At 38.0% G+C, this 13,217-nt stretch overlaps 1 protein-coding gene across 10 annotated transcripts in view; it reads left to right on the top strand.

The window, feature by feature from the left end:
* FBXW7 (F-box and WD repeat domain containing 7) overlaps positions 1-13,217 on the top strand; it is a 279,362-nt gene that overhangs the window by 149,209 nt on the left and 116,936 nt on the right. For all 10 annotated transcript variants that reach the window (XM_074950991.1, XM_074950995.1, XM_074950993.1 and 7 more), the window contains one exon: positions 384-944. In XM_074950991.1, coding sequence (XP_074807092.1) covers positions 453-944 — 492 coding nt within the window. In that variant the 5' untranslated portion in view covers positions 384-452. The remainder of the gene's footprint in view (positions 1-383; positions 945-13,217) is intronic.

Below are 13,217 nucleotides of genomic sequence, written 5' to 3'. Positions count from 1 at the left end.
TGATTGCTCGCAACTGTGCCAAACTTGACTGCCCTGGGCTAAAATTTTCCTTTCCAAGTGTCTGCCCGAGACTGAATGTTTTTTAATGTCAGCAAAAACACTTCTATGCCTCGCTACCAATATTCATGATGCTACCTGCAATGTCATATTTAACAACCCAACCAAACTTTTTCCTGGTATACAGTTGTTGTCTTTTTAGAATGTTGTTGTACTGTGCTACTGACATGGGTTTTTTTGTTCACATTTAAATTATCCGTTGCTAATTTGTAGTTGGAATTTTAAAATGTCAGAAATAAGCCAATTATATAACTAGTAAAAGAATGATTTAATAAATCAAGCACTATTTTTCTAATCATTCTCCAAATTTTTCTTTTTCTCCTTAGAATGTGAAAGCATTTGCATCATCAGATAGTCTAGCCAAGGTCCAAGAAGTAGCAAGCTGGCTTTTGGAAATGAATCAGGAACTGCTGTCTGTGGGCAGCAAGAGGCGACGAACTGGAGCATCTCTTAGAGGTAATGCTTCCTCAAGCCAAGTAGATGAGGAGCAGATGAATCGAGTTGTGGAGGAGGAGCAGCAGCAGCAGTTACAACAAGAGGAGGAGCACATTGCAAGGAATGGGGAAATAGGTGGAGCAGAGTCTGGACTTGGTGACAGAATTGAATCCCAGCAAGAACAGTTAGAAGAAAACAACAATAGGCTTATTGCAGTGGATGAAGAATCCACTGGTAACCAAGAGGAGGAGGAGGAAGAGGAAGAACATGGTGCTGAACAAGAGGAGGAGGTGGAAGAAGAGGAGGAAATGGACCAGGAGAGTGATGATTTTGATCAGTCTGATGACAGCAGCAGAGAAGATGAACACACTAATAGTAATAGTGTCACAAATTCAAATAGTATCATGGATTTGCCCATACACCAGTCATCTCAATTCTACATAAAGACAAAGGTGAGCAGCTTAATTTCATTTTTCTATTTTGTACTTAAGATGTTGGTTACTCGGGATTAGAAAATAAATTGCACATCTGATTTACTCTGAAATCTTTTACTGATTTGAGTATGTTATCTGCTAGAACAATACACTTCTGGGAATACATTGATTCTTAACATAATATACTATGTCTCACCTATTAATAATCAAACTCTTTAGACATGTTTGATATAAATAAATAAAGCTGTTCATAGACTGATAGAAGTAGAAGTCTGGAAGGGACCTCAAGAGGTCATCTAGTCCATCTGAGGCAGGATTAAGTATACCTAGACTATCCCGGAAAGGCTTGTCTAATCTGTTCTTAAAAACCTCCAGTGATGATGATTCCACAACCTTACTTGATAATCTGTTCCATCGCTTAACTATCCTTCAGAAACAAAGCTTTACGTATTCGATAGAACACATTCTTAACTTCTTTCATATCATAATCCTACAATCTCCCTAAAATGCACTAAGGAACCATTTATGACATTTTCGTTCTCAAAGGAAGCATGAGAGCTTTTTATATCAAAAGACGGACTGGACAAATGCACTTTAAACTAGAGACAGGAAATGGGAGAATGCTCAGCTCCTCATCCTAGCCAGCGTCAAGTGACTTCCTTGGCTAAGTATAGGTGAAAAAATAATAGTTCAAGTACAAAGTTGTCATATAGAACTGTGGGGTTTGTAAAGAATAAGGAAATCTCATTTAATAATTTAAAGGGTCATTGTCAATTTAAAAAAAAATCATTCTTCTGTCTGAAAATGTTGAATTTACACGTAGCCTCTATGGGCTTTTCTGTACATGAGACTTAGTGTGCAGCAAGCCTGGGTATGAATCTACAGTTCATCAACCTGCCGTACACTAAGTAGCCGCATGGACTCTGTTGCCATGCCCTAACATTTCCTTAGCATGAAGGTCTAACAGCGGTAGGTCAGAGTGCACTCCAGAACAAGATCCACATGGATGCTTAGTGCACAGCAGGTTGATGCATTGTAGATTTACACCCAGGCTTGCTGTGGACTAGATCCCTGTATAGACTAACCCTCAGATTATTGAAAGACTGAAAAAGATTTAAAAGATAATATTCTTTGCTTTTAAAAGTTTTTTGTGTTATCAGTTTCACTGTTTGGTGGTGGTGCAAGTCATTTCCCAGGCTCTTCAAGCGGGAGTTTACTAATCTTAACAGCAGCAAAAGTGAAATTAAAGCTGCCACAAGCAGTAATGTGGACAGAGAAAGAGGTTGGTGGAGAGTGGCTATGAGCATGAATGGTGTTGCTCCTGGGCCTGCCCAATAGATTCTTCTAAATATCAACAGCAGAAAGAGAAATTCCTTTTACTCCCTCAATAAATAAATAAATAAAATAAAAAAGTTATATGTATTATTTAAAGAGTGCATTATCAGAAAACTGAATTTTAATTGTTTGTTTATTATCTTAAATATCTAAATAATTGTTTATTATCTTAAAAATATCAATTTGGCAGTATCTCTTCAAATCCGCTACTTAATTTCAAGGTGATGGGCATATTTTAATGTCAAATGTACCAGTATAAGCATACTGCTAGAAATACTGTACCAGAATCTATGCAACTACACTTGTACAGACATATGGACACCATTTGTTTTCCAGATTTGCAGTAGTATGTTTCAGGTATTGGTATTAGAATCTAAATCTCCCATATGTTTAAGTTTTATATCTATTGTGTTGATTGAGATGCCTTGATTTCAAAAGTTGTAAAAGGATCTTTCTAGGTTGTTTTTTAAAGGAAATAATGGAATTTTACATGTACATTTTTACCTGTCCTAAATGTTGAATTATGTATCTCTGAAGAAATCCCATTTTTAAAAGATGTTGCAATAGAAACACTAGCATATCATTGCCAAGTTTTGTCAGATTTTCTTGGCTCTGTTAGTCTTACAACCACTAATTCTTCTGCTATGATGCTTTTTTTCCACCCAGCGCAGTGTGATGAGGAACGACATAACCATCTATACTCAACCATTTTGAACTCTGTGCTGAACATACAGTATCCCTCCACCCAAAAAGCATTTAAACTTGCTGGATCAGTAAGTTCAGAATTCGTAATACAACTATGTAAACAACAATACTCAACATACATGCATGCACACAGAGCAAGAGATAGTGGTTAATGGTCTTTACTTTTGCTGCTTTTTCATAATGAATAAAATCTTTATTATTTTTTAAACAAGACACATTTGCTGTAAATAAGATTCTGGTGTTTGGAAGGCATGCATAGTTAGCATTTTTCCTGTATTGTCTGATAGCCACTTTGCGTTTTGATTCCATTACTAAGACTAGAACAGCACAACAAGAAAAATTAATTTTGGCTAACCTGTTTTTAAATCATCTAAGTTTAAAAATACAAACATCTTCTGTGTAAAGAAACACTGCAGAAGTCCTGCAAAAAGTTAAATGTTGTATCACACTCAGTTGATGACAGAACATGAACAATTACTATCTGAAGCAGGGTTGTAGAAGGCTAAAAAAATTGACATGCTTATATGGAATAGCATTTTTGAGACAAGTACAGTATTTGTGGACTCTTATTAACTCTAGTAAGTGTGATTTCTAGCTCTGACTATTGTAAATTGAAATCAAGTGGTATGTCGTGTGAAAAGAATACCATTCAAGTCAGATGACTTTTTTTCATCCAAATAGTCTCAAAAAGTTAAAATGATATATTTTTACATCTTCACATAGGCTTTTCTGGGCTCATTAGTGTCTGATGATGTAGTCTGATTACTTACTGCTTCTGGTCAGGTTACCTAGCCCCTTAATGTAAATTATTTGTACATTAATTTAACTTGTTTTGTACTACCACCTTCAGGAGAAACAATGTGTGCAATCTGCAGCATACTGTCTAAGAATCAACCGTAAGTTTCTTTCTGGTTTTAGGTGAAACTTAAAAAGTATATTCATTTTTGGTTTCAGTTTTGCAGTAATGGTATCTTTATTTTTTTAAAATCTCTACTGGAGTGGTAAACTTTCTCATTGTGCCATTGGTAGTGCAGCAGAGAATTTATGTTACCTTCCTTGTCCAGAAGCTCATATAAAAGTATGTCTGGTCATTCTGTACTAACTACCACTATTTGCTGGCCCCAAGGAGCACTTTTTAAAAAAAATTTTTAAAGTCTTAAGACTGTTGTAGAACTCTTTTCTTCCTAGATAAAATCAGAAAACATGTAAAGTAACACTTATATTTCATGATAATAGTTATGGCATCTGTTTGATAACTAAACAACTACTATTGCCAAACAAATGCTCATCTAATTATTATTATGAATGCAGTTTATTACAGCTAATCTCAGGAGTGTACATCCACCAATCTAGAACAACTACTAGGTTGGTCCTGTCTTCTGTAGCAGGGTAGGCAACATGTGCAACGTTTTTCTTTCTGCAAAGATAACATGTAGCTACCAATATACTAATACCAGTATTGTTCAGCTTTTGTTAACTGTCAGACCTCATTTTTAAATCCTTTTTATTTCTGTTCCCTTTCTTTTAACTTAAACTGCTGAGTGAAGTCTCTAACCTGATTTTTTTTTTTCTTGTCTTGTGGGATCCTGTGACATTAAGGAAAGCTCCCTCACGATTCCCACGTAAAGACATAATGTATCCTAGTTATGCTTGCCAACTAATGTCTAGTTATGCTTGCTCCTAATATTACTCTTCCATATAAGCAATTGCTGTAGTTTTACAGGGATGTTTTGAAATTGCAATGAGTAAAGGAGGTGGTCTATATGATTGTGAATGGGAGGGAAATTGGTTCTTCATACACTTACTTAATGTGATCTATGTTGTGAAAAAAAATGGACTGTTCAGACAGCTGAGACCAGTCAGCCTAATTCTACCAAATATGGTCACAAATCTCCATGATGGAAAACAGAAAATAAACTCCCCTATGCCAAAGGTAGGAATGTTGGAAGAGATGTGTGTCTCTACAAAAGGCCCCCAAGGCAGGTCCAGTGATTAAGATGTGTAGTTTCTCTGTCTGTCCCCACTCCTGAGAAAACACCATCACAGGATGACTGTGACAATACAGTGACCCCGTTTTAAGACTCCTGTTTGAGTTCAATAGTGCAGTGAATTAAGGTTCCTGGCACAAGGTTTGGTTCTTGGGCCACAGGAAATTGTTCCCAGGTTGTTGAGTGGGAGGCAGGTGAATGGCAGCCTCTCTACATTAAGGAGAATGCTCTTTCTTTGAAGGCAGATAGCAGCTTGAATTTTGGTGTCATTTTATTCTTTTCACACCAGTGTCCTCTTTTCCAAATGGAACTTCAGTAGCCATTTCTCACATGCCCACGCAAGTGGAGATTTTGCCCAGCGCTGCTCCTTTGCAGGGATAGAGTTCCAAATAGCATTGTTGGCTGTTCTTCCCCATCCTGTGGGATGCAAAAAGACTCAAATTTTGAAATCCAGGTAAATAAGACTTCAGAGAGCTGGGGAATTTTTAGACAGCAAGCGGTTGTTTTTTCTCTCACTGCCTTTTACGAAATGGAAACCTATCCCATCTATTCTATGGACTCAAGTGACAGGAAGCTGTCATCTACTACTGGATATTAAAGAAATGATTAAGCTCTTGTCAAGACCTTCTTTTCACATAATAGCAGTTTCATGGTTTGGCTTGCCGGAAGTTTTCCTAGGAGTTGTTCATAGGCTTGGCAGACCATCAGATGCTTATTTCAACATTCCTAGTCTTCCTTCTCACCAAAATATGCCTGAGGTTCCACAGTATTGAGGTTTTCACATGAGGGTGGCTAATGGGGATCCTAGGTGCAGCACTTTAACAGAAGGGTGTATGTCTGCACTTGTACTTGGATAACAGGCTAATGTGAACTTCCTAAAAATCAGAAGCCAGGTCTGCAACTGAAAAGATTCAAGAATATGGAGACATGGGTGAGTCAGCAACCATGAAGAACACTTTGACTTCCTTTCAGAAATTAATATAGCTGAGGGTTTGCTTTATTATTGAAGTGGTCAAGATGTTTCTATCAAATACAACAATGACAAAGTTCAGGGAGTGGATTACTATCTTTATAGACTTATTGAGTCCTACTGTCGGAGTATATCCAGATTCTGGGTTCTAAGGTAGCTTGTCAGGACATAAATCAGTGGGTGTGTTCTTTCTAATGAGTTATTGATGTCCGAGACTACTCTACCTTGGTTACTCCTTGTCCCTCCAGAATTAAGGAGAAAACCTTTTCAAGATGGAAACTCTCCAGGAAGATACCAGAAAACTTTTATAGTTTTTGTGTGTGAGTGTGTGTTTTGTGAATCTAAAGGATATGCTCAGATAACTGTGTACAGTATTGATATAACCCAGCAAATCCCAAATACATGCATTTTGGCTTCTCTATCCCATGTGTGGAGTTAAAAGTACATTCTGATCTTCCATTATTTGAGCAGTTTTCTGGTCCATGTTCTCTTGAAGAATTACCTCAGTCAGATGTATGTAGTTCTTCAGCAGGATGACTCTACTACCAAATGTTGATTTTTCTGTGGTGGGATCATCCTTAGATTAAACTGGGTTTTTTGTTTGTTTTATGCCAACCTACATATATTGCCCCAGACACCAGGAGCAGAGTATTTGGCAAATGAGTGAGTGTGCACTCTCTCCTCTTCCTTTGTTCTTAGAAGACCAGACAGAAATTCATTGTCCAGATTGGAACCAGAGTTTTCTATTCTTCTAAAGGTTTCGTTCAGTGAAGCATTGAGATCCCTACAGTTATGGACTCCTGCACTTGAAATGGCCAGACTTAATCTGAGTAGAGGTTGATAGGATAGATTTTTAAATAATCTCAGGGCAGATTCTCAGCTGGTGTAAATTGTAGCACTAGTGACTTGAATGGAGCTGTGATAATTTGTATCAGTTGAGGATCACCTCCCAGCCCCTGGACTTTAAATATCTGCCTTAGGAACTTTGAACAAGGCTTGCAAAGATTTCATTCAGCCCTAAAGAGACTCAAGCTTGTGGAGACCTAGGTTCTATTTGCAGGTCAGACAACATTATCCCATAGTGGAGAGAATATTAATTTCAAGCTGATACAGAAAGCTTGTAAATGAAATTAAACATCTGCTATGCTGATGTGAAATTCTGACTGAGTTATTTTCAGTACTTCTGCAGGATTTTTGTGGATGGATAGAATTATTTTTAAAAAGAGAAAAAAAATTAATCATCTGTTGTAGTGAAAAGTACTGTGGGTGTGGTGTGTATGTGGGATCTGTTGTGTGACACTCCAAATATGGGTAGAAAATCAAAAGGGAAAACTAAAATCTTTGTGGAGAGATGGGGAATCAAGGATTAATTACAGAAATAATAATCCTTGAGAAATAGGTTCTTTGTTTATGCACAAGAAGTAGACATAATCAAGGAAACCAACTCTTTAAATGTTTGCAGTATGTGTATATTATTTTAACATCACTTTCTATTTTTTATGCTGTTGAGCACCAGAGGGCACAATCAGATGCTTTACGACTGTGCTTTCTGCTGGAAGCTGTTTAATGTGTCTTCATAAATGGGTTTTCCTCTGCATTCCTGTTAACTATTAAAAGTACCATTTTTAACCCAAAAATAAATGTTTATCATACACAACACTGCTTTTGGTTTTAATCTGTGCAGAAGGGTGTTTTCCAGCATAAAGAAATCTATTCCTGCATCTTTTTTTCTTTTTTTAAAGTGTGCACTTAAAGCATTTTCCAGCTGGCTTGTGTAGTAGGACTTTAATGTGTTTGGTTTTTTTTCCCCTGGAGTACAAAAAGTACAAAGTGAAATGAATACTTAGTATAAAAATAAGTTAAAATGAACAACTCACTTTTTACTTTTTTTGCTAGGGACAAACCCACAGGTAATAGAGATCAGTTGATTCTTCATGCCTTTGGTCTCTGAGACTTCCAGCAGTTGTGGCAATGATGTAACCAGACTCCTAACTGAGTAAATCAAATAAAGCTTTGTCAAAAAGGAAAGGTGTTGGTCAAATCTGGCTATGAAAGTCATTGGTGATATGGTCTGTTCTTCTAAATACCTCTTCTGAATCCCCCTTCTGATTAGTGCACTTCTTTTCTCTCCTCACCCTCTTCTAATGCAAACAGATATTAAACTTTTATTTTGATTTTCAGTGTAAGGTGTCTTAATTTTGTGGCTGATGTAGAATATAGTGGCAAATGGTAAGTACCTTGGGGCAGCAAACAGATCTTCCTCTGTATACAGAATTGAGCACACTAATAATATTCAATAAAAACTGATTTGTTTACACATGAAAGTTGTTTTTCGGTGATTTTTACAACTGCAAGTCAGAATTACTTTTAAGTAATTATAACTGTTACATTATTTTTGGATAATTCTTAGATAATATTAGAAGAAAAACTAAGTTTTAAAGCAGGTATATAATTAAAGCCTTGTGTTGTTTAGAATAGTCCTGACTGTTAAGTGTAGAACTTTGGTTTTTATTTTGTATTGGAGTGTAATTTAGTGCATACTTGAAGGTTAATACCAGTCAAAATATTATAATGTTTATTACTTTCCTCATTCATACAGTATATAGATTAGTTGTTAAAATTTCAAATAATTCTGGTTTAGCTGTGCAGCTGTTATTAAATTACTGTTATGCTTCTATCATATCACAGATACCAAACTGGTTCCACTGTGCTAACATCCTTACATCACATGGATGTAAATCGAATGGTATTAAGACATTCAGTTTTCCCTGTGGGTCTCCTCCATTTGTCTTTTTGTCTGGTGTAGAAAAATGAGGTGCCTGCACTGATGGCTGTGTGAAGGTTCTGAGCTAGCCTACCTAAGAGGTCCCAAGTTCATCCTCACCCTCATGCAAAAGCATCTATTTGGGGCAACCTAAACTTTCAAATTGGGAGCAAACCTATAATTTGGTAAGACCTTGCTGAGCCAAGTGCATCATATGGAGTTCACAGTAAGTCAGTGATGAGGGCTTTGTTCCTTTTTTAACACTAAAGCAACATTATTACCTACCATCCTCAGCCGAGTGACAGTACTTACAATTACGACACTTTCTAACATATCACTTTGATCCAAATGCCCTAGGCCTGCCAGAGGCCCCAGAACTACTTGGAACCTTAGAAATGGTTCATGAACTCACCAGGTCCATGTCCACTATGCATACTTGGTTAAGGAAGAGGAACTGGCCTGGAGTTCATTGTGAAACTGTGGGAAGGGGATTTATCCCAGCTGTTTAAAAAAAATCCCAGTGGCAGAGCATAGTATGTAACATTAAAAATGTCTGTGGCTCTGTTGATACTCTTGATACAAAAACAAAAATTATTAAAATTGGTTTGGGTTCCATAGTGGTTGCACAAGATAAAAGCCTTATCCTCTGATGTTTGTTGGTGCTGTAACAGAGAAAAAGAAACCCTGAGGCATATGCTGTGGGACTGTCCAACCATCAGGCAGCTGTGGAATAAGATGGACACAAACGTTAAGATATTGCTCAGCTTCAACAGCCAAACCTCAGCCGAAAATTATATCCTAGTTTACTGACCTGTTAAACTGGGTTTAACGCCGCCAAAAATACTTTGGTACTTGAGGGCTTCAGTGATCATTAAGTGCACGATTTTACGAAAATGGAGTAGGCTTATGGCCAGAATAGAGTGGTGGTATTCAGACCTGTCAGAGTTAGAAGCTAAAGAAATAACAGCTTACCCTCGCAGAGGGCAATTCTATGAATTTGAAGAAATTTGGATCCCATTTCTAGATACGTTTTGATAAAAAGGTTGAGATGGCTCAAAGAATGTCAGACCTCTATTCCGCATAACCCTCCTGTCCCTTCAACCCCTTCCTTCCTTCTTCTCCCTATTCATGTATGTCTTCTCCCATTTTATTGCTGTTACCTCCATCCTAACATGTTATGTCCTTGTAGTATTGTCTGGGTTTGTATCGCCAGGTCTTGCAACTTTGACAAGTTGTAAAATTTCATAGTGCTGTAATTCTACCTGTGAAGCATGCATTATTTGGAAACAGTTAACCTTTTTGTTCTTTCTATTGTCTGTGTCTTTAGGAAAATCAGTAAACTAAACACAAAAATGTAGCTTTTTAAACACTAACATATTTATGAAAGGATTACTGATTCTCAGTTTGTCTGTGCATTTTGGTGGTATTTTTAGATTCTCCCCACACGCACATTAAAGAAATAACTCCAAAATTATGATTATGTACCCTTTCTGTGGCTAGGGATGAGATAGCCTATAAACACAGCTTTCTAAGAAGAATTGGTCGCAGGGAGCAAGTTTCACATGTTGACGACTCTGGCTAAGAAGCGACCCCATCTCCTGCCTGCTACTGTCTGAGATGGGCATATGCTCCTCCCTTCTGCATTCAAAGGTGGGGGTTATGTTTCAGTTCCTCTTACAGGTAGAGCTAGGCCTGTTCTAATCATTGCTCTGCTACTCCTGTCAAGTCTATAAATGGAGCAGGAAGAGTACTAATTGATGCATGGGGCATGGATTCTGATTTTTGCAATGACAAGTAACTCACATGGTGATCCCTGCCTGAAATAGTCTGTAACTCAAAAGAACTTAGCTATCGAGTAGCTCTCTCAAGGAAAAGGTTTGAAATCTCTAGCTATCAATTATATCTGTAACATTAAAATTTCACTTGCAGTTACAAGAAATATTGTCATTTGTTCTATAATTTCTGCTGTTTTCTGTTGACCTTTTTATGGTCCCCATACTGCTTTTCTCTATGGTTTCCAGAGATAGTTGAATGACTAGTGACTGAGGTTGTGTCTACACTAGAAACTTAAGTCAACCTCTGTTAGGTCAACTTACAGCCACCACAATAATTACTCTGAAGGTACATGTCCACGCCACCCTCCTTCAGTCGATGGTGTGTGTCCTCACCAGGAGTGCTTCCACTGACCTAAGAGGGGCTGCGCAGGGAGTTGAGAGCTTCCCGGGAGACTTGCCCCTCCCTATCCCCAGCCATGTAATTGACAAGATAGCCAATATTCCCAGCCAGGGGCAGGGAGTGGAGGGGGGAGGAAGCTGCTGGGGGTCCAGGAGCAGGGTCCAGCTGCCCAGCTCTCCAAGGAAGTGGAGTGGCGGGGAGGAGCAGGGGAGAGAGAGGCAGCAGGGCTCTGGCTGCCCAGCTTTCTTGTCAGTTTCATGGCTTCTGCCTAACAAGACAGCTAACAGCCGATGTAAGTAACGGAGTAAGTAACTGCATCTACACAGATGCAGTGTCACCCCAATTATGCCGGCATAAGCCCTAGGGATGTAAATAAAAAGCTAACCATTTAAATGATTAAAATTATAGCATTTAAATGGTTAACGGATTAAAGGGAGAAGGGCTGGGGTTCTGGGGGCCGGAGACTGACGGGGCTGTTCAGTGGCCGGGGGTTAACAGTTAAGATCAGTTAACTAGTAAGCCTAATAGGAGCCAGACCTGCTGCTGGCTGCTTCTGGGGCGCAGCGTGGTGTTTACTGGCCGGCCACCAGGGTCCCTGGGTGCTGAGCAAGGCGACTCAGTGCCTTGCATTCCGCGACCCGGTACTAGGTTGCGACCCGAACTTTGAAAACCACTGATCTAGACTACTGGACAAGATATTGCAGTTTTTACTTCAATGCAGTTAGTTGAGGTTAACTTTCTATCCCCCACCTGGGGTTTACTTTGACTAGCTACATCGAGATAAAAGCTACAGTGCCTTGTCTGCACCAGTTTACATCAAGATAGCTAACGTATTGTAAAACCACACCTTTTTTTGCTGTGACGACAAAGCCTGAATCTCAAATATATGTATTCTATTTTTTCCTGATCATCACTGCCAGAGTCACTCAAGGGTTTCTTGTGAAAATTGATTCACTCAAGACAGGCATGTGTGGTTCTTCCTCTAGCTTATCTGTTAGTATGTTTGTGGGGAGACTGCCAACACCTCCTCCAGAAGGCAAAATGCCAGCATCTCTTAAATTTTTGTCAACAAATCATCTCTTGAATCAGAATCTCACAGATCATCACTGTCTCTAATCTCCAGTTTTGAAGGGAATATTATTGAAAAGGGGGCGATAATTAGAATCTTCCAATACATTGGTTCCCTGAGCCTATGTGGAGCACTATTGAAACCTAAAAATGGAGGTATCATCACTACCTGGGTTTGCTATGTCAGAGTAGTCTGATATAAAAAGTGGTCTTAAAATACTAATTTATCTTAATTTAATTACCTGAAACAGTGTCTTGTAATGAATACAAACAGTATCTTGGGTGTGAGTTGTCCTTTTTTAAAAGCTTTTCAAGTGAGATTATTTAAACCTATCAATTATACAGATATATGGTAACAACATTCAGAAATTTAAATTATGAAAATCAGTGTGAGGATATTTTCAGTATGCTTAAGAAGTACACAGTGATACATGGCTTGTCTAACAAATACATTTGGGAGCTCTGCCCCACTTAAAAATGCCATTTGTTCCTTATGTTGTTCTTGGCTATGTGGCAGGTGCTGTTGGCTGATGTGATCATTAGCCCAAATATCTCTCGTCTGGAGTGATACAGCTGTATTTACTGAGCTCTTTATCAGTGGATGTTGTTCTCGGAGTGTGGATTAAAACTGCTTCGCTTTTTCTGACTTGGCTTAAATTGACAGTACTTGTTATGAAACTCAATACAAATGGTCAGTCGAAGTGTGAAGAAAGTAAAACTTTTGCTGGTGAGTTTGCATTATAAGAAAAAACAACAATCACTAACAATTCATTCAGTGTTAGCTTTATGTTTTTAGTAGTTGTAATTGTTTTACAGATCCATGTATTTAATGAAACCAACAATCAACATGTGATTAAGTTAACTCATTGCTTCTTATATGGAAGTGATAACATATACTTGCAGAACTGTTGCATTTGGAAAGGTCTTGCAGGGGGTTGGTGGTTCCTGAAGGCCAAAGCTATGTTTAATGGCTACATCAGGACTATATTTTATCCAGTGGCATATTTGTTACTGTTGTCAGTTTCAGTAAAGTAAAAGTAATAGTTTAAAAATCTATCTCTTTGTGAACGTTTATTTTTTTTTAAAAAAAGGAGTATTTGTGGCACCTTAGAGACTAGCAAATTTATTTGAGCATAAGCTTTCGTGAGTTATGCTTATGCTCAAATAAATTTGTTAGTCTCTAAGGTGCCACTAGTACTCCTTTTCTTTTTGCGGATACAGACTAACACGGCTGCTACTCTGAAACCATTTATTTTCTAGTTTATCTGAATATATGTTGTCATGTG

This window comes from Natator depressus, chromosome 4, assembly GCF_965152275.1.
Source record: "Natator depressus isolate rNatDep1 chromosome 4, rNatDep2.hap1, whole genome shotgun sequence".
NCBI lineage: Eukaryota > Metazoa > Chordata > Testudines > Cheloniidae > Natator > Natator depressus.
The sequence above is the reverse complement of the archived record's forward strand: the minus strand, read 5'-3'. Positions and strand labels throughout refer to the sequence as shown.